The sequence below is a fragment of the Rhinolophus sinicus genome, linkage group LG04 (assembly GCF_036562045.2).
Source record: "Rhinolophus sinicus isolate RSC01 linkage group LG04, ASM3656204v1, whole genome shotgun sequence".
NCBI classification, from domain to species: domain Eukaryota; kingdom Metazoa; phylum Chordata; class Mammalia; order Chiroptera; family Rhinolophidae; genus Rhinolophus; species Rhinolophus sinicus.
This window is the reverse complement of record NC_133754.1, coordinates 185,466,280-185,493,038: the sequence shown is the minus strand read 5'-3', so window position 1 is coordinate 185,493,038 and position 26,759 is coordinate 185,466,280. Positions and strand designations below refer to the sequence as shown.

Genomic DNA, 26,759 nt, shown 5'->3' with positions numbered 1-26,759 from the left:
ACTGGGCAGGTGCTATGCAACGTGCATAATTAATGAGATCCCTGTGAAAACCCAGAAGGCACCTCTCTCCCCATTTTACAGGTGAGGATGAAAGATTCTGGTAGGTCAAGTGCCAGTAACTCACAGCCAGGCTGTGGGTGGAAGAGGTGGGGTTTCACCCAGGGATGTCGGGTGCTAGAGTGGGACCTCATGGCCACTCTACCACCCGCGTCGCTCTTGGCGTAAGGTACTCCCCTTACCTTACGCTGATAATGAAGACCGGGTCGGGGCACTGAGGCCCGACCTTCTCCATGCCCGCTGCCTACGGCCCTGCTTACCAATTCTGAGGCCTGGCCTTGGCCAAGGAAATGCAGCCACAGAAGAAAGAGGCCCCCTTTCCCACCTTCCCTCCCAACACCAGCTTCTGCCCACGTCCAGACCTGGGGGGTGGTCCAGACGCCCGGCTCCACCTCGAGCTCAAATCTCTCCCCTGCATCCATGGGATCAATTTTCCCAAGGAATTGCTTTCTGAATTTGACCTTCGAGAACCATCAATCTCACCAGAAAACCATCACCTGAGCCGCCTGACCCCGCGACACAGCACTTTTCGGCTCATCCATCAGGAAGCGTTATTTAATAATGAACAGAGGGACAGTGCGAGGCCTGCCAGCCCACCGGCCCTGCTGCCTACCGCTCGCCACCCCTCCTTTAACTCTTTGGAAGGCAATAGCAGTAGCTCTACAGGGGGGAGGCGGGGAGAAAGAGAGAGGAAGGGAGAGAGAGAGAAAGGAAAGGGGGGAGGAGAGAGAGAAAGGGGAGGGTGAGGGGGTGCTGAGTCAGCAGCCAGACCCTTGCCCAGGTCCTACTACTGATTTGCTGGGTGACCTTGAGCAAGTCACTTCTCTGGGTCTCACACCTTTCATTTGCAAATTGGAAGGGTTGAATTACACCAGATTTTCACCTTAGTTATTTACTTGTTCGTAAGTGCGTACCATACTGCCTGGCACACAGTGGGCTCTTAGTTTGTGCGACGATGCACAGAAGGTTTTTGCACAGCACAAATACTCGGTTAAAGGCCAGTGAGGGTCAAGGCGGGGCTGGGGCAGCGCGTGCTGGCTGCTGACCAGCCTCAGGGTCTATGTCTCCTGGCCTGTAAAACAGGGAAATAGGGCTATTGGGAGGCTGAGATGAGCTGTTACGTGGGGAGTGCTTCACACAAAGCCTGGCACATAGCGAGCCTTCCATACATGCCAGCCATTATCACTGTCACAACTGTTAATGGCCAGCAAGTGACAAAGGTGGGAGTGTGGGGGTTCCTAGGAAAAAGATTGGCCTTAGAGGGCAGCGCCCAGGTGCCCAGCCCCAAGGGATATGTCCCCTTGTCCCCTCTCTCAGCAGCCAGCAACATCTAAAGCAGACACGACTGACATGTTCTCTAGGCCCCAGGGGACCCCACAAGGAGGACACACTCGCTGGTACTTAAGTTCACTTCCCTGAAGAGTCTCCTGCCACTATGGTTGCCAGGTTGAGCAAACAAAAATATAGGATGCCTGGTTAAGTTTGAGTTTCAGGTAAACAGCGAATACTATTTTTAGGATAAGTACATCCCATGAAATATTTGGGACATACTTATACTTAAAAAAATCATGTGTTCTTTATCTGAGATACAAAATTAAATGCATTCTGCATTTGATCTGGCAGCCCCACCTGCCATTCCTGCTCACCCACGTGGCTGAGTCAAGGCCCTTGGCCCAACCCCTGACCTCTCACGAGGCTTGGCATGGGGTGCACCCACTCCCCACTGCAAGCTGGCCCTGCTGACTGCCTACCTGGCAGATGGCCGCAGCCATGCGCTCCAATCAGTTGTTCCTTTTTCTCAAATTGATGAGTTCCTAGCGAGCCCCAGGAGACCACAACAGTTTGGAGGCAGCCCAGGCCTCACCTCCAGGGGAAGGCCATCCCAGACACCCCAAGTTCTCGGGATACTCGCTCTGCCCCATCAGGGGTGACTGGCCACGCTGACTTCACCCCATCCTGTGCACCCGCCAAGCCCGATGGGGTGCCCGACAGACACACGAAGCCATCGTCAGGACGGCAGGGGCATCGGCCAGTGCCAGGCCAGAGCGTGCCCTGCCCAGCGGGGAGGGGCAGGCAGTGCCTGGGAGCTGCCAGTGGAAGCGCCATCTGGACATGGGCCTGGCACCAGAGCTCCGTGAAAATCGTGAGCGGGGCCCTTCCCTCCACAGGGTGAGAGGAGAGGGTGTTTGGAGCGCCTCCCAGACAGGAGGGCGGGAGGGATGTAGGTCAACTCCTGGCTGCCGGAAAGAGTGATGTCATTCCCTCCGTGGGGGAAAACCAGGGAAGCGAGGGAGGGGTGCGCTGGGTAAACAGGGAGCCGGTGCCGGGGAGGAGGGGGCCAGGCTGGCTCCCCGCCAGGACTTCAGGGTACTGACACCCACCCTCAGACATGGGGTGCACAGCTGGGTTCAGGGGACAGTCCAGGACCCTGGGGGCTCTTGGTAATTGGTCATCTCTGTCTGGTGTCTCCCCACTTCTTCCACCGTTGTCTGTACAGTATTACGCATAGGCACGCTGAGAGCAGAATGCATATTTCTGACACCTCGGAGGCTAGAGTTGTTAGAAACAGACTATTTTAAAGCAGCCAGCAGTGTGGAGATACCGGCAGCAGTCAGAGAACCAAGCAATGGTCAGGAGAAAAGCCTGGCTGGATCAAGAGGTGACAAAGGGCCAAAGGAACACAGCTGGGGATCACGGTAAGGGGAACCTCGTAATAAAAATGGACTTCCAGCTAATTAGTGGCATGGTGGCAGGGCTGGGTATTAGAGGGAAGAGATGGGCATTCCACGTGGGTGCCGGAGAACTTGAACCAGCAAGCAAGGCCTGCTTTCCCGAGATGGGGGCACTAAGAGCAGAGCTGTTAGGGGGCAGGGTCTGGGAGGCCTGATGCGACCTGGCTTTTCCAGGGTAATGTGGAAAAATGCTGGCTGGGGCTCCTCCCGGCACGTAATCAGGCCGGCAATTGAGTTCATTGGCCAAATCAGATTTGGGCTGCTGTGCGAAGTCCTTTTATAGTAAGTGCTTTAACATACATCACCTCCTCCAGTCTATTGATAAATCCTATTACCCATTACAAAGCCAGAGGCGGCTTCCCAGTGAACAGGAGAGAGCCTGATTGGGGGTGCGGGGGCTGGTGGGCTTGGAATGTGGCTCCGGTGTGACATGACAGGTGTGACCAGGCTGACTAACTTAAGCAGAATCACTTCTTCCCCTGTGGGAGGTCCCAACACCCTTGAGGGAAGGGCCAGGCCTAGGTGACGGGCCCAGGTGACAGGCCCAGATGACGGGCCCAGGTGATGGGCCCAGGTGATGGGCCAGGGAAAACGTGAGGAGTTGCTGGGTGTGACGGTGGAAGCGTGGGCAGCAGTGGGCGTGGGTGTTAGCAAGCCTGGCTGATTTTTCCTCCCTGCCTCCCAGCTCCTACAGTCTAGCCCCTTACTAGCAGTTAAGACTCATTCATTCATGTAAGTTCATTTGTTCATGAATGAATGAGTGAACGAATTCAAGAAATACACAGCCTGCCCACCTGGTTCCTGGTGCTGGCTCTACAGGGCGAACAAGCCAGACCCAGACCCTGCTGGCTCAGAGCTCAGAGCCTGGGGTGAGGTGGGGGTGGGGTCAGACGTGTACGTATGTGGCTACCGTAACCATCACAACGCAACTGTCAGTGTTACTCTCCTTGAAGGCCACAGAAGGGGACAGTGGTATGGCTGCCCAGGTGTCCAGCCTTCGGGATCCCCTGAGAGGGGCTGTCTGTGCCAAGCCCTGGGGAACGAGGGGTTTGCCAGACAGCAAGGCTGGGTTGTACCAGGCAGAAGGGGCAAACCAAAGGCAAGTCAGAGGGACCCACCGTCAGGATAGCTGGTCTGTGAGGACTCAGGGAGGCTGCCGAGGGAGGTGGGAGGCAAAGCCTGTGGTCCACGTGGGCAGTCACACCCCCGGAAATGGTGTGTGTGTTCAGGTGCCTCAATGCCGACTCCTCACAAGTAACAAGGGCTCCCATCTCCTGAGCACCTACTTACTGTATGTCGGGCCTTGAGCTGACCTGCAAGTTCTCAGGCAGTCCTCATAATGGGACCCCATTTTACAGGTGGGGAAACTGAGGCTGGGGAACTTGAAGAGACTTGCTCTGGGCCGTAAGCTAGCAAATGAAAGAATCAGAATTCAAACGCAGGCTTCTTTTTGACACCAAGACTTGGGGCTACTGACTCATTACAGAGAGACCTCTTGGAGCCAGGACTGATGGGGGGGGGTGGGGAGTCCTGAGAAGTAGAGTTTCTGACCTACAGATTAAATCTGTTCTGTTCTCCTTACACATCGGGGAGGTCGCCCTCCGTCCTCTCACACGCTCCATCCCACCCTGACGGCTCCGTCCAGCACTTTCTGCTCTCTACATCTCAGTCCTTCCAGATTATTCCGGTGCCGTGGTGCCTCCTCCTTTTCAGGAAGAATCCTCTTCTCCCCCTACACGCCCCACCATCTCATGCCTGGTGTCCCTGCTCCCTTTTAGAGTCAAACTTCCTAAAAGCCTTATCTATGCCCCCTCTTTCTCACCCGTTATTCTTTAAAATTTTGTTTTGCATTCACCCTGGAATCCACCCCAAGACCGCCTTCGTCCCTGACTCTCCCAAATCGGCCCTTGAGGAGGTCGCCTTGAACTCCACGTAGCTAAGTGCATGGCCCTGCCTTGCCCTCCTCTGTCTGGACCCCCCAGCAGTATCGGACACAGGGCCCACTTCCCCTGGACAGAGGTGCCCGCTGCCCCTGGACACAGATGCCCGCTCCCCCGGAACACAGGTGCCCGCTGCCCCTGGACATACTCCTTCCGCTTGGCTTTGGGGCACTGTCCTGGCTTTTCTCCCCTCACTGGCTGCTCCTCTGTGTCCTGCAGTCACAATCCCACTTCTCCGGCTCCATCCAGGGCTCAGTGCGGCCTCCATCTCCCCTCCTTCTCAGGGGGTCTCCCACACTCCCGTGGCATTAAGGGTCATCTCCAAGCCCAGGAATCCCTGGTGCCCAGTCTCTCCTGCACTTTGGACTTAGATGTCCAAATGCCCCAATGCCTCAAGCGCATCAGAACAACAGGTACAAAATAACTCCTTCTTCCTCCAGCGGACAGCCGCTCTAGAAAACGGTTCTGCAGTTTCTTACAAAGTTAAACACACTTTCATGTGGCCCCTGCATCCCACACCCAGGTATTTACTCAGGAGAAAAGAGAGCTTATTTCACCCCAAAACCTTAACACAAATGTTCACAGCAGCTCTATTCGTAAGTGCCCCAAACTGGAAGCAACTGAAATTCCCTCTGATGAATGGACACACACCTGGGCACACCAGCCACACATGGGTCACCACTCAGGGATGAAAAGGACGGCGCTGGACGGGCAACAAAATGCCGAACCTCAGAGGCGCTCAGTGAGTGAAAGAAGCCAGTCTACACACTTATCTGCTCGACGACTCCATTTATGGGACATTTTCAAAAAGACAAAACTGTAGTGACAGAGAGCAGAGAGGTGGTCGCCTGGGAGCTGGGGTTAGGGAGGGAGTTTTACGGGAGATGAAACTGTTCTGTGTCTGTGTAGCAATGGTTATATGAACCTACACTTTGTTAAACTTCACAGAATTACACCCCTGACGGTCAATTTTACTGTAGGATAATATATAACATTTTTAAATGTAAAAAAAATAAGTCTTCCAGAAACTTCTTTCCCCACGGTTGTCCCCATGTGACCAGGGAAAATCTCCATCCATCCAGTGTCTCAAGCCAGAACCCTGGGAGTCCCCTGGATGCCGCCTGCTCCCTGCCCACCAGCCACTCTGCCAACCCTCCTGCCTAAGGCCGTCCCCAGGTGACCACCACCAGAACCCCGTCCAGGCCTTGCTGGTCCTGGAAGAACCCTCCCAACTCCAATTTCCAAGCATCAGAAATCAGACCATGTCACTTCCCTGCCTAAAATCCTGCCGTGACTGTCCCTGGACGTAGATTAAAGTCAGCTCCCGCCCTTGGCCGCGGGCCGACCACTCTGCTTTGTCTGCACACCACACCCAGGTCAGCCACGTTAAGTTCTTAGAGGGACCCACGGGTGTTGATCCCAGGGCCTTTATACCTGCTGTTCCCCTGCCCAGAATGCAACACGCCTGCTCCCATTCACCCTTCAGGTTTCACCTTCACAGCTGCATCCTCCAAGGACCTTCCCGGACCACCTGGGTCCCAGTGTCGGTTGGTCCTCCCAGCACCCCCTCCAGTTCCCCTTGGTGGGCTTCCTCCCTGATACTTTTAGTCATTTGTTTATTCCTATAGGTTTGTTCCTATCTCCCCAGGAGGCTTTTGGATGTGGTAGCACCTAGCTGTGTCGGGCACATAGTAGGTGCTTAGTAGGGGTTGAATTGTGTCTCCCGAAAAGATACATTGAAGGGGCCGGCTGGTGGCTCAGGCGGTTGGAGCTCCATGCTCCTAACTCCGGGCTGCGTTGATTGGGTGGTTGGTTGGCAGGCAGAGAAGTGAATGGCAGACTGTGGATCGTGTGGCTACTACTGCGTGTGTCTCGCCCAGCCACTGGAGAGAATATAGTGGTATGACTCCCCTACCTATGGCTCAGTGGGTGTTCCTTTTTGGCCTCACCATATCCTGCGTTCTTATGTGGGGAGCGGGAGCTGAGACCCTGCAGGCCGCCCCGCAAGACAAATGGTGCAGTGTGCAGGGTATGTGCCGGCCAAAACCTACCGAAGCATGGTGGAGCGGTTTGTGCGTGTGAGAGCCCAGCTTCGGGAGGCCCGAGAATAGTTGCGCCACGAATGGGAGGTGCGGTCTGCCTGGAAGACTCGAACCTCCCGATGGTACACCTCCCTCCTGGCCATAGAAGGCGTCACCTTCCTTTTAGTTATGTGCTGCTGCTGTAGGGTCCGAGGCTTGCGGACATCTTGCACTGAGGCCTCCACCCACTCAGACACCTGGCACAGTGAGCAAGATTCCGGCCAGGTAGGAATGGAGTCTGACTCTGGGCAGAAGGACGTGTGGCCCCCACACAATATATGGTGTTCGGTGGCCACTGTTCTCAGGAGTTGGACCCCCAAGGAGGGGTGGGAGCACATGGACGGCTCTCTGGCCAGTGTGGAGAGGGCCCTGCAGGCTCTGGCTGAGCGGTTGCCGGAGGAGGCGAAGGCTACAGCCGGCCGTGTGGGCTGGATGTTCCTCACGGCCTTGAGTCGCAACACGGAAAGTGCACTTAATGAAATGGCCCAGGTGCCAGACCAAGTGTCCCCGTTGGAGGCGCTGGAAGCTCGGGTCCGCCTGTTGGAAGAGGGGCCCCACAGTGAAGACTCTGAGGCAGAGGCGGAGGAAGCGAGTGGAGACAATGTAGCTCCCAACCCCCAAGCCCAGCCAATCTTGGAGCAAAGGGTAAAACGTGAGCAACATTTGGGCCCCAGGGACGTTGCTGCAGGCAACCCAGCTGTGACTGAGTTCACAACCTACACCCCTTACACTCCCACTGAGTTGCAGGAGCTAGGGAGGCAGTACAGACAGCGCCCTGGAGAGCCAGTCTCGGCTTGGCTATTACGTTTATGGGATGAGGGAGCAGACAGCATTCTCTGCTCCCCAGGCGAGATGGAAAAGCTAGCCTTCGTGACAGTGCATCCGTCCCTGCGACAAAGGTTACAAAACTGCCATAGGTTGGCCAACAACCAGGGCAACCATTCTCTAATGGCGTGGCTCACGGCTGCGGTACGCACCGTATGGGAACAGGCTGGCGAGCTGCCAGACACTGTGAGTCAATGGCAGTCATATACAGAACTTATGCAAATAATCCGTGAAATGGGTATGAGACATGCTATTTTTAACCTCAACATGCAGGGCCCAGATGACGAGCTTTTTACTGCCAGCATGAGAGATCTGGTTTTGGATACTGCATCTGTGAGTGCTTTTGGATCCTTGGTTGCTATTCTTACACCCTATGTAGGCGACGGATCCATGAAGTTACAACTGCAATGGCCACCCTAGGGGATGTTGAAAGCCGGAGGCAAAGGAAGTTAAGACAGGACGTCTGCGCAGTTGAAACTTGGAAACCCAAATCAAAAGTAAAGGGGCAAGGTCGCGGGCCTCAGAGAGTAACACACGCACAGATGTGGCGTGATCTCGTGGCAGCAGGGGTTGATAGGGAAATAATAGACCGACAACCCAATGCACTGTTGTTGGAACTTTGGAAACAGTTGCGTCCGGAACAGCAATTCACGAGAAGCCTAAAGGAGAAGTCTGGGAAAGCGTGACCTGTGTCCCTCCAGGACTTCATGCGACTCCTTTCAGCTCGATTAGGGGTGGGGCCAAGGTACCCAGTCAGAGGGGACGAGCAGGGTTTCCCGCATGACTCCCCGCACAACACTGACTTTGCATGGAAGGAGGTCTTTGCAAATGTGACTAAGATAAAAGTAAAGATGAGGTCCTGCCTTGGTAGGACAGGCCCTAATCCAATGACCGCTGTCTTTTCAAGAAAAGACCAAACAGAGACAGAAGAACAGAGAGAAGACCGCCAGGAGAAGCCAGAAGCAGAGATGGCTGATGGTCTACTGCCATGGAATGCCACGCCCCCCGGGCACCGCCAGGAGCTGGGAGAGGCATGGAATGGAGACTCGCTCCAAGCTTCAGAGCGAGCACAGCCCAGCCCACGCCGTGAGGTCAGACTCCAAGCCTCCAGAACTGTAAGAAAATCAACTTGGGCTGTTTCAAGCCCACCTAGTTTATGGGACTTTGCTATGGCAGCCCTAGGAAACTAATACAAGTGCCTATTACTAAAAATACTTTTGAATGAATTCATGCAATAGTGAGAAAACTCTCAGAGGGAAATCCTTCTCACTCAGCAAGAGAAACGGGGGCACAGACTCTCCCCTGCACCGTGGGGAAAGCACTACTATTAGTACCATCTCCACTCACCAGCAGGGCTCCCCACATCTGGGACCTGGCCAACCCAGGACCCGCCTCCTGCCCCCTCCCTTGAAGGGTAGGGCAACACCTCCTGGGTGAGGCACCCTGGGGCACACTGGGCAGCAGATCCCCTCCACCTCAGCACAGCTCTGCCCTCCCCACCTCCATTTCTCAGCAGATGACAGCATTGTTTGTCATTGAGCACGTCTGCTCTTTGGTGGGGAGCAATGGTTCAGCAAGCTTGACGGTTAATGGGTTGTGAGCTGCACCTAATGAAAACTCTGTCCCCAACAAGCTCGGCTCATACATGTTGGGTTGAAAAAATAAAAAGCAGATCGCAAAACTGACCCCAAATGTTTTGAGATCATGGGCCCCCTTTAGGAATGGAATGAAAACTGGCCCTTCCCTCCCTGCCTTCACCGCCACCCCCGACCGACTACTCACACCACACACAACACTTAGCACAGATCTCGGGGAGCCCAGGATTCTAAAAGGCTGATAGAAGGACCTCCAGGATGGACCCTGCGATCCTGGTGTTTTATTGACTCAATGGTGACACTAGTGCTTGCTGCATGCTTACGAAGGCCCAGCCACAGCTCCCAACACTCTTTGTGGATTATCTCATTTAAATCCATGGTTATCATCTCAATTTTGTTGGAGCTACCGTGTTTCCCTCAAAAGAAGACCTAGCTGGACAATCAGCTCTAATGCGTCTTTTGGAGCAAAAATTAATATAAGACACAGTCTTACTTTACTATAAGACTGGGTCTTTAATATAATATAATATACTTTAACATAACATAACATAATATAATATAGTATAGTATAATATAATATAAAATAATATCTGGTCTTATTTTACTATAAGACTGGGTCTTATATTAATTTTTGCTCCAAAAGATGCATTAGAGCTGATTGTCTGGCTAGGTCTTATTTTCAGGGAAACACGGTAGGAAAGGAGCCAAAGACAGGTTAAGTGACTTGCCCAGGGTCACACCTGAGCCAGGATTTACACCTGGACAGTCTGACATGGAAACCATCTACCCATCTATTTCTTCTTTCTTTTTTTTAAATTGTAATAAAATGCACATAGCATAAGTCTTACTATTTACCATTTTAAGGGTATAGTTCAGTGACATTAAGTATATTCACGTTATTGTACACCCACCATAATTACCCATGTCCAGAGCTTTTACATGATCCCAAACAGAAGCTTTCATACCCACTAAACAACAGCTCTCTATTCTCCCTGCCCCCCAGGCCCTGGTAAGGTTGGTGCAAAAGTAATTGCGGTTTTTGCCGTTATTTTTAACCTTTTAAATCACGATCACTTTTGCACCAACCTAATACTTTCTGTCTCTATAGCCAAGGAATGAATTTGATTACTCTTAGGTATTTCATACTGGTGGGATCACAGAGTATCTGTCCTTTTGTGACTGCCTTATTTCACTCCGCATGTCTTCAAGGTCCATCCATGTTATAGCAGGATTTTCCTGCCTTGTTAGGGCTGAATAATATTCCGTGGTGTGGATGGACCACGTTTGGTCTAGTTGTCATCCATTGATGGACACTTGGGTGGCTTCTGCCTTTGGCTACAGTGAGTAAAGCTGCTGGGAACATGGGTGTGCAAACCTTTGCTCAAGTCCCTGCGTTCAGGTCTTTGGGGTACATACCCAGGAAAGGAATCACTGGATCATATAGTAATGCTGTATTTTGTTTTTGAGGAGCTAACAAACGCCTTTCCACAGGGGCTGTACCACTTTACATTCCCACTACAGGGCACAAGGGTTCCAATTTCTCCACATCCTCGCCAACACCTTTTATCTTCTGTTTTTCTGACAATAGCCATCCTAATGGATACATCCACCCTTTTCTTAACCTCTAAGCCTCAGTTTCCTCATCTGTGTACTGGGGACAATGATTGTCACAGGGCAGGACTCAATGAGGAAACACACAAAGAGGACTTAGAATGCCATTTAGCCCATAAGAATTGTTGAGTAAATGACAGTTAATATTACTGACGGAGGAAGCCCTGCCCTCTCCAACCTCGAGAGGGGATCACAGAGGAATCAGTACAGGCAGAATAATATCGCACGCTCCCTTCTTGCCCGTTTTCCCTGTCAAACGGCTGAGGAGGAGACTAGGAGGAGGGCTGGGCACATACAGTAAGTGAGAAGGCATCTCCTCTCTGATTCCCCCCTCCTGCCCTCCACACATGTGCACAAAGCCAAGGTCTTCTTCCCTCCTGCGGTTTCTATTCTTGTCCCAAGTTCTGTCCATCTCCAGTTACGGGTGACCAATAGGAACAGGATGTTTAGGGAAGAAGACAAGAAGTCAAGGAAGGGGGCGGGGTCAAGGAAAGAGAAACCCAGGCAGGGTCGGAGGAGCCACGCACTCGGAAGAGGCGCTGGACCCCAGCAGAATCTGGGGAAGTGGCCGGCTCGGCCAGCCCGGGTCAGATATGCCCGCCCAGGCCCATGGGCCTCTGGGACCTAGCAGGTCTCCTCTCTCTCCAAGGGCTCCATCCTGCTGCTTGGCAAAAAGGCGGCAAGGATGCAACCCTTGATTTGTACTCACCCCTGATTTGTACTAGTTCCTCGTTACCCAGAGCTCTGGGCTTCTCCAGCTCCCCCCTCCCCCCTAGAGCCAGGTGCCTCTGCCCTCTGTCTTCTGCCTCCCCATCCCAGCTGGGTCCCCCTTGAAGTTGGAAATAGCTGACATTAGTGACAGGGCTGGGAACAGCTATAGTATCAAAGACCTTTGGACTCGAAAGGGAAGCGGGTGACATGGTACCATATAGAGATGGACTTCAGCTTGGACATGCGTGGGTTGGGTCTTGTGATCTGGTGTGTAGCTTAGCTGTGTGACCTCCTTACACACCCTGACCTCAGCTTCCCCATCTGGAAACACGAGGTGGAGGGGAACACTATCCCCGTGGGGAAAGCTCCATGGGGCAGGAATCAGGTCCGGCTTGCTCAATGCCATATCCTCAGCTTGTGGGGTCTTGGGGATTCAGGAACCATGGGGGAATTGAATGACTATTGATTACATAAGAAAATGTACATGAAGCCCTTAGCTCAGTGCTCAATAGGAAATGAGCCTGTAGCAGATGCTTAATAAATGTCCTCATGTTACAAACCAAGGCACAGAGAGGGGTGCTGAGGGGCAGGGCTGGCACCCAGCTCGCCCAGCCCCCAGGTCACCCAGCACGAGCAGGGTGCTCTTAATTTGAATGGGGCTGAAGGACTGAGGCCCTTTCTTGCCCCTCTGGACTCTCTTGCGTACGCTCAGCCCCACTTCTGCATCTCAGCGTCCCTCCAACAAGAGAGACGACCTTCACTTCCTAGGGCTTACGGGGGCACCACAGGCCCTGACTGTTACCCTCTAGTCTGGACCCTGCAACCTGCCCAGACATCAGCACCCTGCCTGAGCCACCTAATAAAGTGGCAGGTGGGCCCTTGACCAGACTCCTGAAGAGGGGGGTACCCCTGTACCAGCCCAAGGCAGGTCAGGAAAGGGGCCACAACCCCCAAAAGGCATGGGGATCTGGTTCCCACCTCCAAGCTGCTAAGCCTGGGGGACTGTGGGTGAAGAGGGTCTTAAACAAAGCAGATCATTGCATCCCGAGGGCAGGCAGAGGTCACCGAGATGAGCAGAGACCCAAAGCTGGACACGGACCCGAGAAATGGACACAGAGCTTGATCCGTGACCCCCGGTATCCACAGCAGGTTTCCAGAACATTTCTGATGTAAAATATCCAGCTCGGGGGGGGGGGGGGGCAGAGATGTTAGAGGTCAGGGTGTCAGAACCACAGGCCCCTGCCTGTGCAGCTGCCTCACGCCCACCTGCCGGCCTTGAACCTGACCGCACCTTCCCTTGGCCCACCTGGAATCCACACACAGTCAAAGCAAAATAAAGTGCAAACACAAGCTGAAACACAAGCCCCACACAGCCCCTGCCCAGCCCCACTCGGCAGGTGGAACCACAGCGGTCGCTTCCAGCCTTTCCCCGGATCCGTGAGGTCTTCCTGTGCCTGCCGGACAGCTTTCCATTGTCTACTCAGGAGACAGAAATGATGCGTACAGGCATATTGTACGTTTTACAAAAACGGGATTATACTATACACACCACGTGGCAAATTGCCTGTTCCACTTATCAGTGATTACACACTTGGGCAGCCTTCAGAGCCTGCCGTGGAATGATGCCAGGTATATTGTCCCAGCTGGGTTCTGGGGCAGCCCTGCCCGCACTGGCCTGAGCCATGCTTCTGCCCTGATCTGTCCCAGTACCACTGGGTCTCAATTTAGGCCTTCCTCTGCCTGCCCCAGCTCTCTGACACCATTATTTTGATCACTGTTGATTTTATTCAACAAACAAAATAAAAAATTTTTTAGCATGCATTATGTGTGAGGCACATAATGGTTCCGAAAGTTCCATCAACTTTAACTCATTTAACTCTCACCACGACTCAATGAGAGAAGCATGCTTGTTATCCCCATTCTACGGGGAAACTGAGGCACAGAGTGGCCCTTCTCCAGCGTCTCACAGCCAGTGAATGGCAGACCCAGGGATCCAACCCAGGCCTTCTGGCTCAAGGGTCCATACACACCAGCAGTTCTCAGACTCGAGGGTGCACCAGAACCCCCGGGGGCTTGTGAAAAACCCAGATTGCTGGGCCCACTCCTGGAGTTCATGATTTAGCAGGTCTGGCATGGGGTTCTGCATTCCACACTGCTGCCCCTTGGTACCCAGAGATGGGGCCTCCATGCCTCTCTCCTGAGTGCAGACCAAGTTGGTTCTGAGATAAAGTCCTGGCCCGGACACACCAGCACGTTATCCGGCACCACTTAATCATGCACAATGTAAACAGTTCCTGGCAATCAAAGGCTGCTTTTACCTCCGACGGAGGTCTGTACCTCCCCCCCATGTGTCCTCCAAACACATTCTCTCCAAAGCTGTGAATAAAGGATGAACCCCTCAAGTCTGGGTTGCCCACACTCTGTATTTTGTAAAGAAAAGTTTGGCCCTTGACTGGCTCCTTTTCCCTGGTAAGAGTGTCTTTGTTTACCTGGGGCCTTGGGCCACATAGTATCAGCTTGACCTCTGGGTCAAGGGACTGGAGACGAAGGTTAACTGCGGGGCCAGTCAGCCATGCCTACATGATCAATTCCCAATAAAAACCCTGGATGCCAGGCTTGGGCAAGCTTCCCTGGCTGGCACTGCTCCACACACGTTGTCACACATCGTTGCTGGGAGAACCAAGTGCTGACGGCACGACGGCACCAGGAGAGGAAACTGGGAGCTCGCACTGGTGTCTCCTGGGGCCTGCATGTGCACCTTTTTCTGTTGCTGATTTTAATCTGTATCTTTTCATTATCTTAAAGTGTAATCGCTGGTGTAATAGCTTTGCTTGGTTCTGTGAGTCCTTCTAGCAAATCATGGAGCCTGAGGGTGGTCTTGAGGACTCCAAGACACAAGCACCCACTCGTTGCGTCAGTGGACAGTTACGGAGCACCTTCTGAGGCCCCAGCTTTAGCCCAAGCCGTGCCCACACTGCCCAGCTCCATTCATCCTCTCCAGACCTCCCAACCCCATCATCAGAAGTGGCCTGGGCTCGACATAGGACCTTTACCATCCACCATTCACATCCCTCCATGGAAAAACCCAGGCATGTTGTCTGTGTAGCCCTGCCCATCACAGGCAGTTCCTTTGACGTAACACCAGGTAACATCCCAGGAAGCAGGTAACATCCCAGGTATCAGGTAATGTCCCAGAAACCAAGTGACATCCTGAGTACCAGGTAAGAGTCCAGGTATCAGGTAACATCCTGGATACTAGGTAACATCCTGGGTACCAAGTAACATTCCAGAAACCAGGCCCTTGGCGCTCTCCATCCGCGTGTACAGGTTGTCCATGTTGCGCATGTCGGGGCCCGCGAAGATGGCGAAGCGGTCCCGCACCTCGAAGCGCACGTGCTTCTCCTTCTTGGAGCCCGCCCAGCGCGAGTACTCCTCGGTGCACAGCACGCGGTGGGCGCCGGACGCCGCCAGGTCGCGGGCGCGGCGCGCGGGCATGCCGAAGGCCTCCACGCAGTCCTCCGCGTAGAACTGGTAGGGCTGCCACGTGCGCCCGTTGTCCAGGGACTTCTCGAGGACCATGACCGTGGGCCGGCCGTATTCGAAGGTCACCACCACGTCGTCCGTCAGCTCCACACTCTTGTTCCACGAGAGGGTGATGTTGGCTTCCAGCGGGCTCGGGTAGCGGCTCCACGTGACGCTCTGCCAGTACGTGGCCAGCCCCTCCTCCTCCTCGTCGAGCATGAGCCGCGGCGGGTGCGCCAGGTCTGGGTTGGAGGCGTCACACTCGTTGCTGCACAGGTAGGGGTTCTCCTGCAGGGGGAGAGGAGAGGCGAGGGTGGGCGCTGGCTGCTCAGCGGGGCCCCCCGCGCGTGCCCAGGCCTCTGCCCGAGGTCACAGAGCCTGTGTTTCTTCCCACGTCCAGGCACCAGGGAGCATCTCCTGGGTGGGTAATCTGTACCCATTTCCCCAAAGCTCTTAAAGGCATGCAACTCTATGGGCTGCCCAAGAAAACGCACACTTATTCCTACTCTCAGTACAGACAATCTAGAAGGGTGGGTGTAGTCACCTGCTCCGAGGTCCCCCATGGCTCCCCATTGCATAGAGGATAAAGTTCTGACTCTTTAACACATTGACCCCTGACCTCCTTCCACCTGGAGCCACTGGCCCCCACGGCCTGAGGCTCAGCCCACTAAGCGCCCCTGTCCTCCAAGCCCCACTTGTCTGGACCTCTGAGCCTTTGCAATGGCATTCCACTCTCTGCCTCAAAAACTCCTACCCACATTCTTGACGCTTTCAACACATCCTACATGAGACGCCTTCCTGACCCTTTAAACTACAATTGGTAGCTGCAACAGGGGCGGCAGTGAGAAAAGTCAAACTCATTGCAAACATTTGTTGAACTGCAGTTCAGTGCCAGACACACTATCTCATGTACAGGGCCATCCCGTTCCTCTCCTGTTTAATGTCTCACCTCCAAACTCAGAATGGGAGTATTATCTTCGTGCCCCGGAGGAAGAAACCTGGCCTCGGGAAGGTGGTGCCTCTTGCCCAAGGCCCCTGCCAGGAAGGGCTAGGAGCCATACCCTGGCCTGTGGGTCAGAATATGGCAGTCACGGCTGTCTCTGACGCAGCATGTGTCTAATACATGCACATCCTGGGCACACAGAAAGGATGCTGAGTATTTATGGGTTCCTCTCAAGGGGGTGCATCTTTGTGGCAAGTCATTTCCAGGTCCTTGGCACGTGCCCGGCAGGCCCAGAGGCGGACACTGGCTGAGAAAGGTAGGGCACGGCCCCTACTCGCTTACTCTCCTCCCACCCTGCCTCCGGAAGGCTGGCAGCCCACTCCTGGGCCCAGCAGGTACCAGCTGTGGCTCCCTTCCATGGCAGCTCAAAGCCATTCCCCGTGTCTGGTCTACTGTGTGAACTCACCTGGGGAGGTCAGAAAAATGCCACTAACATAGTGGTTGACCAGGATCAGAGGGACACATAGGTGGGGCACGGGAGTTTTAGGGCACGAAAGCGATTCTGTATGACACTGTCGTGGTGGACACGTGACATTATGCATTTGTCCAAACCCACAGAATGCACAGCTCCAGCAGTGAACCCGAATGTCAACTGTGGGCTTTAGTTAATAATGTATCAGTGTTGGGTCCTCAACTGTAACAAATGTCCCAACTAACCCGAGATGTTCACGGGAGGGGAAGCTGCGTACAAGATACCGGGTGTTAGGAACTTTCTATACTGTCTTCTATACTTTTCTGTAAACCTAAATCTGCTCTAACAAATAAAATGTATTAATTTAAAAAAGCCAAAACAACTGTCACTAAGAATCACACAGCGGCCAGACCACTTGCAGCCCTTTTTGATGAATATTTCAGTTTTCTCGTTTGCTCTGTGACAAACGGCTTGGATCTGTGTTAGAGCCTCTCACTCTAGTGAGCCATTCAGCTGCCATGGGGGAGTGGGGCGCTGCTTCCTGGAGGGCAGAGCTGGCACCCCCATCACTGCAGTGGCCTCAGGCTATCACTTTTGATCCCCTTTAGAGAAGGATGAGTTCTCAGGCCACCCAGGGTTCCTCGGTGGGCATGCTAGCCCTGGGGTTTACTGAGGCAGGTTCCACAAAGACCTCCTTGACCAAAATAGCTCTGTGCTTGGTGCCCCCCGTGCTGCCACTGTCCACCCGCCCTGGCCAGCCATGCTGATTCATGGGACCTGCAAACCCCGGGGTGGAAGGGGTGCACTATTGAGTCCAACCCCTCAATGAGCAGATGGGGAAACTGAGGCCCAGTGCAGAGCAGGACTGACCCAGGCCTCCTTGAGAATGGGCAGTGTTTTGGGGGATGAGCTTGCTCCTGTTCTGGACAACCTCAGGGGTGTCCTGAAACACTCGTGTCCTCACATGCAACACAGCAGGACGGAGACAGGTTCAGCTCCTGGAGGCCTGTGCTTCCTCGGGCACCAGCTAGGTGGCCTTGGGCTGTCGCCCTGAATGGGGCAGGGGGAGGCTGAGAGGCCCCGTGGGGGTGGCTCAACGGCCTATGGAGGCAAGGCCTCAACTGGGCTGGGGGAGGCAGTCTGCCTGTGAGGGCGCACCCCCTCCCCATCATTTGGCCGGCCCACACAGGGCAAGGAGCGCTGAGCCCACAGGCAGAATGGACTCTGGTTGTACCGTTTGGGGCGGAGAGCAGTGACAGATGCCCCAGAGTTCACACCCGGACATCAGGGGCAGGAGGATACAGTTTGCAAGCAGGTCAGCGTCTTCCCCTTTTGTCCCCACACCCAGCCATTGCCTTCTTTCCTCAGCCCCAGTTCTTCCTTTTCCTACTGCCCCTGGCACCTTGTCAAGGGCTAAATTGTGTCTCCCTCAAAATCCACAGGTGGAAGCCCTAACCCCAGTTCCTCAGAATGTGACTGTATTTGGAGATAGAGCCTTTAAAGAGGTTATCAAATTAACACGGGGCCCTTACGGTGGGCCCTGATCCAATCTGACTGGTGTCCTTATAAGAAGAGGGAATCTGGACACACAGAGACACATCAGAGGTACCTGTGCCCGGAGAAAAGACCACGTGAAGAGGCAGCATGCAGGTGCTCCTGGGTCATCTGCAAGCCGAGAAGAGGCCTCAGGAGAAACCAACCCTGCTTTGATCTTAAAGGTCAAACAAACCTTAATGTTGGACTGCAAGCCTCCAGAACCTGAGAAAACTCATTTCTGTTGTTTAAGCCAGCCAGGCCCTAGCAAACTAATACATGCCTCATTCCAAGTAAGCAAAAGAGGGTCAGGGTGGAAAGGATGGCTCAGAGGGGCGGGACTGAATTGTGAGTGTTTGATGATTTCCGTAGAAGCTCTTTCTAGGACCCTCCTCCATAAGTATAATTTCTCAGCACACTGGCACCAGGTGGCGTCATTCTTCCTTGTCCACCTGGAAAGCTCTGTAGCAACACAGCCCTGAAGGCTGTGCCTGTTCCCTGGCTGCCTGTCCCCTTTCACCTCTGGGCTTGTGTTCCTGCAGCCACTCTCCCTCCTTCCGGTTTTCAGAGCCCTCTTTCATGCACCTCTTCCAGGCAGCCCTCCATGCCTGACTCAGTATTTGAAGCCAGTTCCCTCGTCATCCATCGTGGGGTTGTTAGTGTGCTTATCTGGGACAGTGCAGTAAAGCTTTCATAGATGGGCTGGATTTCAGTAACCGCTCACTAAATTGTAGTTATTATTGTCGTATTAGCTTTTAATATAATAATAATTAGGTTAATATTAATATATCTCATATTGAGTGTTGATATCATTCCCATCAAGCCCCAACTGCTATGTGGCACCCACACCTCATCATTTTTCCCTGGTCCTTCTTCGTCCCCTGCCTTACCTTCCCTCACCCCGCCCAGCCTCCTGGTGGGCCCCACAGAGGGGCGGGGGGCTAGAAGGGAGAACACTGGATCCCTCACAGCCCCCAGCTTCTCCCAGCCTGTCTGTCATCAGGAAGACTGACACAGCTGGCTCTGCCAGGGGACGGGGGCTCCAACCTGGCTGCCAGCCGTGCTGTCCTAACCTGCAGGGCCCGCTGGCCCCCCACCCCCGCCCCGACCCGGGAAGCAGATGGTCAGAAACTAATGAATCAGCCTGTGTATTTACAGCCCGCGCCTGCTGCAGAGCAGGCTTCATCAACAGCGAGTACAATAAATAAATCCCAAGCCATTGCCAACATCGCTCTCTCTCCTGTTTCTCTTCTTCCTTCACGACCAGCCCCTCCACGATCTCGGGATTCCATTAACCGTTTAGGAGCACGCTGTCGCACTGTCAGTGCTGAGCCCACCATCCTCTCCAAACACACCCCTGGCCGGCTCTGGCTCTCGTTTCCTTTCCATTCTTCCCCGGGGAAGATTCTGAGAAGGGAGCCTGGGATTAGAAGCGGGGCTCACCCGCCACCCCCCCACCCAGCGCCCAGTGCTGCTGCATCTGACAGCTGATGAGAGCGAGTGTGGGGGGGCCGAGCTGGAGGGCCAGCCTTGGCCATCTTCTTGGTTTGCACGTTTCCATTTGTCTTTGTGAGATCAGGTTCACGATGAAACAAACAGTCCAAAAAAGTGACCTGACACCAGGGAGAGAATTGGGGACGTTTGAGGCACACCTTTAACCTGTTAGGGTGACACACCAAAGCCAGCCTTTGACATTATCGAAAGCAGAAACTGTTTCTTTAGACATTTCATGAATATTACCCAAAAAAATCATACTCTTGATTAAAAAGCCTTGGAACTTTCTCAAGAAAAATGTAACATACCATATTTTCCATGCAGATTTGGGGCGTTCATGGAGCCCCATCTCCCCAGTTGAGAACCCCTGTTCTGGAGTCAGGAGCAATTAAGGAAACTGGTTTGGGGGTCTGAGAGCCCTAGGTTCAATCTCAGCTCTGTCCCTTGAGAAAGTTGCTTTATCTTTCTGAGTCTTTACTTCCTCGTCCAATATCTTGTGAGATAATGTGTATGAAATGCCCAGGAAATGTCCCCAATCAGTAGCAATGATTATTAAACAGCAGCTTCACAGACACTAGCTGAGCCTCCTTCACAGGAAAGCTGGGGACTTCACACATGGCCCAGTGAGCCTTGTACTGCTGACTCACAAGAGCGTAATGATGAGCATGACATTTATTGAGTGCCCGCCACGTGCCAGGCTGGGCTGGGCCTTCTCCCAGCAGCCCCCAGGGAGCGAGGTGCTCGAGTCCCCCCCATTTCATGGAGGAGAAACTGAGAACTTCCTGGCCCTCCTCACTTCCTCTGGACTCTGCGGGTCCCACCAAGGAAGTCTCGGGGAAACCGAGCCCATCACATCTGCGATCCTCCTGCCTCTACAGACATACAAAGGCAAGTCTCCCTGAAGGTCAGGCAGCCCAGCTGGAGGGAGGGGTGAAGGCAGCCAACCTGCACAAGAGCACCCGAGAATGGGGTGGGAACAACTCTCTTACATGGACACAAAGTCCGAGACGCCGGCATGAGCAATTCTATGGAGAAATCATTTCATAACAACCACGTCTTTCAAACCTTGCAACGGTCTCTTAAATGTTTTTGCTTTTATGTTATTTTCTGTGCAGAGGGTACAGTTGGAGTCAGAGGCGAGGTTGTAAACACTGTAGGCGAGCTGCGGGCAAAACCTATAATTGAGTGGGGAAGCCAAGTGCTAGCAGGGACAGAGGTAACCGTCCCCCAGGGAAGTCTGGCTGTTTGGACCTCTGCACCCCTGATCAAGGAGCCCATGGAGGGGCAGTCACCGGAACTGTAACAAAGTCTCAGGAAGAGGAATAAACACCTTTGTGCAGACTGGCCTTGCAATCTAAGCCTGCCTTGGGACAAAATCTCACAGTCGCTCACAGCAGCGTGCCAGAGCGTGGTGGGGAGGGCTTTGCAATTTGCAGCCAGGTGAGCCCGGGAGAGTCACTCCACTTCCTTGAGTCTCAGCCTCTCGCCTGGAGGGGAAGCACCATGAGGCCAGTGGCCTCACCTGCCTCCTTCCAGCCAGACCCTGGCACTCCGGGGGGGACTGGATGTTGAGGGAGGTGGAGAACTCTGACCTCATAGGGCAGTCGTGGGAATTACAGCAGTGCCACACGGCCAGCACCTGTATGTCCAGAGAGCGTCCTGACCTCGCCAGCTCTAAGCACTGCATTACCTGGAGGGGGGGTCCTCTTATTTACATCCTGCAAGTGAGGGGAGGCTGAGCAGGTTCTCAAGGTCACACCAGGGCAGAGGTGGGACCAGACGCCAGGGTGTCAAGCTCAGAGACGAGTCAGGAAATGGTGCCCTTCGCCCAGAAGGGAAAGGACACTGCCACCCCCAACCCTGTGCCACTCTCCTGAGACTCCGTTTCACCAGGAGGCAGACAGCCCATCGCTCTGCCACCGAGGCGTGTGGGCAGGGAACAGTTTAGCAGCTGACAGATTTTTTTGAACCTGTCTGTCGTCTCACCCTCAGCCCCATCAACCTCAACTGGGCTGGAAGCATCTGCCTGCGGGAGGTGGGAGGCTGCCAAGGACAGCCCTGGGGAGGGGTGCGGAGAGGGTGGGGTGGGACGGGGAGCATGGCCATCACCGGGATGGGGGGGACACCGAGGCAGCACCAGTTCCATCTTACAGAACAGGATTTAGGGAGGAGTATAGGTGGGAGGGAGGAAGCCACAAGGCAGTCCGCTTGCCCCCCCTCCACCCTGCACGATGCTTCTGGAACTTTGGGGAAACTCTTCCAGCCTGGGCAGGAGTGTAAATCAATAATCAGAAACTTGCCGCATGGGGGCGTGGAGTTGGCATTCAGAGACTGTCCCTAACCCCATGTGTGACCCTGGGCAGGGCTTTGCCCTACCTGTGCCTCAGTTTCCCCATTCATGGAATGATCAATCTCTGACACTGACATCCCAAAGTCTAAGTTCCTCAGTCCCCCAGGCCACTTACTTGGGAGGAAGGGAGCTGAGAAACATCCCTACCTCCCCTATCCAGGAAGAAAGAGGGGGGGGGGGAATTCTCCCTGACAAATGATTTCCTTTTTATTGGTAAGAAAAGTTGCAATGGGGACAAATTATTAACCAAGCAGAGGCGGAGATTCTGTTGGGAGCAGATTCTAATTCTATGTGCCGGTCTCTGTCTCTAATTTTCTTCTCCCTCCCCTAACAGTGTCTCTCTCTCTCTCTCTCTCTCTCTCTCTCTCTCTCTCTCTCTCTCTCTCTCTCTCTCTCTCTCCCTCCCCCATATTCTCCTTCTGTGGTTTTATTGATCCCAGTCCCTCTGGCCTCTAACTCCCTCCCACACCCACAGGCTTCTCCCCCCTTCCCTTTTCAGTTTCTTTTCTAGCAAAAGCTCTGGACAGCAGCAAGGTCACCCCTCCCCGCCCGTGAATCAGCGAAACCAACCCGTATGGCATTTCAGGGCAGGAGCTGCTGCCGGCCAGGGAGCTTCTCTTGTTTTGGATTTAGTTTCTCTTTGGAGCCATGTCTTCCCAGCCCAGCCATTGCTCAGGCCGGAAAGGGCCAGGAGCCAGGCCAGTCTTCCTGGGACCCATCCATTCTGGCGATGAGCCTCCAGACGCCACAGCGACAGCCCCCAACCTACCCCTAGACCCTGACCCTGACCCTGACCCTGACCCAGCCACAGTGGGCATCCCCTGCCAAAGGGGACCCACAATCTCAGACGGCCTCTTCTGACCTGGTCATAACTCTAGGAAATGCCTCTCAGTTCTTTGGTTGCCCATGGCACCTTTCCGCTCTGCTCCAGTTCCCCCAATTGTTTGGCAGGAAAAGGAGGCCTTTCATTGCGACCCTGCCCACAATTTACCTCCTTCCGGAAGCTTCTGTGGCTGAGCTGAACTCTAGGACAGCAGGGCCAGGCCTGACCCACGCTTACCCCCACCCCCCACAGTTGTTTGCACATAGGTGGCATTTGATCAACATTTTCATACTGAGTGAGGCCCCTCAACCACCGGATCCAGTGGTCATTTGTGGACCACCTACTCAGCATGTGCTTTCCGCTCCTCTCACTGAATCTCACTGCTCTGCTGCGGCTCAGAGAGGGTCCGCGACCTGCCTGGCATCACCCTTAGGACCACGTGGCTACTGAGGGCAGTGGGAAACAGCAGATTGGGCAGGGACCCTCAGTCCACCTCACCCCAACTCCAGTTTCCCCACCAGAGGCAGCCAGCAAGTCTTTCCCATGCCCTGATGTTCAGGGCAGGGACGGCTGGGAGTGGAGGTCAGAGGGACAAGAATAGAATGCCCAGCACTGGTTGCCACCACCCAGGATGGCTGATTTCCCCCATCAGCTGAACAGTCCAAGGAGGCGGGGTGGGATCTTGCTAAGGCTCTGGTTAGACAAGGGTTATTCTCTTCAAGAATTTAAAATTTTCTTCTTAAAAAAAAAAAAAGATACATTCTGTTTGGCCCTGGGCATATGTGGATTCTTCCCACAGCCAGATTTCTAGGAATGTTCGCAGTAGGAAATTCTCTCCTGGCTGATCATGTGTCCTCCCCCAGGTGACTTTCACACCCCAGCCCCTCACTAAGTACCACATAACTGATCAGACACACATGGGCATCCATCTCAGAGAAGGAATGGCTTCCCTTCTATTTACATACCCCCAGTGTCAGGGAATTCATTACTACAAAAAAACAGGCCAAACTGAACTGTTCACGCCTTAGAAAGTTTGGTGCTCTATTTTGGCTCACGCTCCACATATTTTCTTTGCGTGAGGCCCCCTTTCTTTTACGTGTTGATCCAGTTTTCTCTGGTTGTGCTGCAAACATTTTCTAATTGATTAGAAAAAGGAGAGCGAGAGGCTGGGTTAGCCCAAGACCTCCTCCTCCCCTGTGCCACAGCTCCCCTGCTGAACCCCAGAGCCACCCCCCCTTTGGATAAAGGCCAGCGGGAAGGCTCAGCTGCCCCTCCTCCTCACCGCCTGCCCACCTCCTCCCAGCCACAGACTCAACCTGTTCACCCGGAGCTCTCCTGCCTGGCAGCTGCCCCAGCCTCCTCCCTCTCCCTTCCGGCCCAACCCCCTCCCCACCCCCATTAGAGGCTCCCTACTCAACCAGCTCCACACTTTCATTTACTTTTTTTTAGAAAAGTAAATAAAAGAAATTAGGAGAATGGAAGAAAGAAGGAGGGAAAGAAAGGGAGAGAGAGAAACAGAGCAGGGTGGGGGAAGGGTGCCGAGAAAGAGAAAAGCGACATCCAGAGAAGCCCGGTAAAGTGCATTATTGATTCAGGACTCAGAAAATGCTTAGAGAGTAGGAAAAGCGTCCTGCTCTTTAAAAGCTTGTGCTAAGCATGAGCCAGACACATGCAGCCTTCCCAGAGAGGGCCTGCTCTGCTGACATGAATATTTTATCATGGAGGAAAAAAAGTGCCTTGGAGGATTTAAATGCTGGGGTGGGGTGGGGAGGAGGGGCAGGGCAGTGAGTGGCCCCCTCCAAGGGTCTGGCTAGAGCACTCAGGGCAGCTGCCTGTCCCCAGATCCTGGCCTTTGCAGAGCCCTGCCTCCCTTTCTCTGAGAGGCGCACCTGGCTTTCTTACAGTATTACAGAACACTGGGGCCTCCCAGGGTCCTGAAAGAGGTCCAGGACTGGTGGTGGTGGTGATGGTGGTGGTGGTGGTGGTGGTGGTGGTGGTGGTGGTGGTGATGGTGGTGATGGTGGTGATGGTGGTGGTGATGGTGGTGGTGGTGGTGGTGGTGGTGGTGGTGGTGGTGATGGTGGTGGTGATGGTGGTGGTGGTGGTGGTGGTGGTGGTGATGGTGGTGGTGATGGTGGTGGTGGTGATGGTGGTGATGGTGGTGGTGGTGGTGGTGATGGTGGTGGTGGTGGTGGTGGTGGTGGTGGTGGTCACTAAAAGGGGAGGGTCCAAGAGGGAGTGAGGTTGCAGGTGATCCCAGCAGCCCCCTCCCCTAACCTTGGCCCCTGTCCACCCCCTGCCCTGCCACCACCAACCCCTCCAGCCTCCCCACCCCCACTTGCCACCAGACGCCCTTTATAAAAACTCCAGTGTGTTTCCAGCTCCCCTGCTGAACCCCAGAGCCACCCCCCTTTGGATAAAGGCCAAGCCCAAACCAGCCTTGTGTTGCCCGTCTCTCCCACCCACCTCACGCCTTGTCACCTTTCTTTTCTCAAACCTCCACATTGAGAATTCTACGCGCATCAGACCTTGAGAGGATGATTCTTCATGTGAAATGTCATTTTCTCTATTCACAACAGTCCTGTGAGGTATGATACAGCTCCTAATCTCATTTTGAAAATGGAGAGACTGAGGCACAGGTGAGGCACCTTGCCCACCACTTCGCTGAGCAAAGGGTGGAACAGGTGCTAGAAGCACCCTCGTACATGCCCACCAGGTCCCACTGCCTCTTACTGTACAGTCATTCCTTGCTTCAGGGATAACGTAATGGATTTCTGTGCCACAGATGTCTTTTTCTGCAACATATACAAAAGTTTTGCAGATTATTTTATGATCCTATTGGAGACATTTTCCTGCCTCGTTTTCAACTCTAGTCTCTCCTTCCTTTCCTGATGCCCAGCCCTCAACCCACCCTGGGCTTTCAGGATGGGGCACAGTCTGTCTGGAATTCCTCCCCTCCATCCTTTTGAGGTGTCACCTTAAACTTCCCTCCTCCAGGAGCAGGTGCCTGGCCATCCTATCCCCCACCCCCAGATGAGCATTTGATCAGTTTCCTTAGTGACTTCCTTTTTAATTACGTGTGTGGGTCCCCTCCACACTGAGTGCTCCATGAAAGCAGGGGCAGAGTCTGGCACATGCAAGGTGCTTAATTAAGGGTTGCAGAGTGACTCCCCCTCTTCAGTGGGTCCCCTCTCTGGGTTCTCTGCATTTGAAAGTTGGTCTCAGGACATAGCACCCAGTCGGATGGGATGTATCCATGCCAACAGCCGCAAGCCAAGACCTTCAAGGGTTTCTTCTTGTTGGTTTCTGAGATGTAAGAAGTGGTGGGGCAGAGGAAGAGGAAGAAGTTCTTGTGCCTGCCCCACACCTGGGCACACCTGGGCACACCTGGACAGGTGCATCATTCTGTGAACGAAGCCCTTGGTGGGGGTGGGAGTGGCAAGGCTGAGTGAGTAAGGCCTCATTCATTCATTCATTTACTTATTCGTCACTTATTTCTGATTGTCCTCTGGGTGCAAAATAGCACCGGAGAAGCAACAATCAGACCTGCCCATCAAAGTCCCTGGGAAGGGGAGCAGAATGAAAACATTTCTGGCCCTGAGGCCAGAAAGTCTGCTCCAGATTGAAAGCAACCAACCAAGCAGAACCGTCTGTAGTGACTTGGCCAGGTTTGGGAGCCTGGTATGGCTGATCCAAGGACGGGCACCATGCCATGACATCAACCCTGCCATCCCCATCATCCCCACTTTATAGGTGAGGGAACTGAGGCCCCCAGAGGCCAGGCACTGACTCAAAGTCACATTTCTGGTCAGCCGGGCACATTGACCCCTTATGGGAGTGCTGGCCACTCTGTTGTGACCACCAGGAAGTCGCCCGTGACTTGGTCCTGTGAATGGCAGGGATGACAAGCCTGGAGGGGAACTGGCTGGGATGGTCAGGAAGGCTTCCTGGAGGAGGTGAGATTTCAGAAGGACAGGCTCAGAAGGGTGGGTGATCTGGATGTGGACAGGAAGAGGGAGATTGACCAGGTGAGGAGGATTCCCCATGTAGAGGGACCAAGCGCAGGGCTA

The 26,759-nt window shown here is 53.9% G+C and overlaps 1 protein-coding gene across 2 annotated transcripts in view; it reads right to left on the bottom strand.

Annotated features, from left to right (window-relative positions):
- NTNG2 (netrin G2) overlaps positions 1–26,759 on the bottom strand; it is a 66,731-nt gene that overhangs the window by 20,674 nt on the left and 19,298 nt on the right. For both annotated transcript variants that reach the window (XM_074331237.1, XM_074331238.1), the window contains one exon: positions 14,828–15,362. In XM_074331237.1, the coding sequence (XP_074187338.1) occupies positions 14,828–15,362 (535 nt within the window). The remainder of the gene's footprint in view (positions 1–14,827; positions 15,363–26,759) is intronic.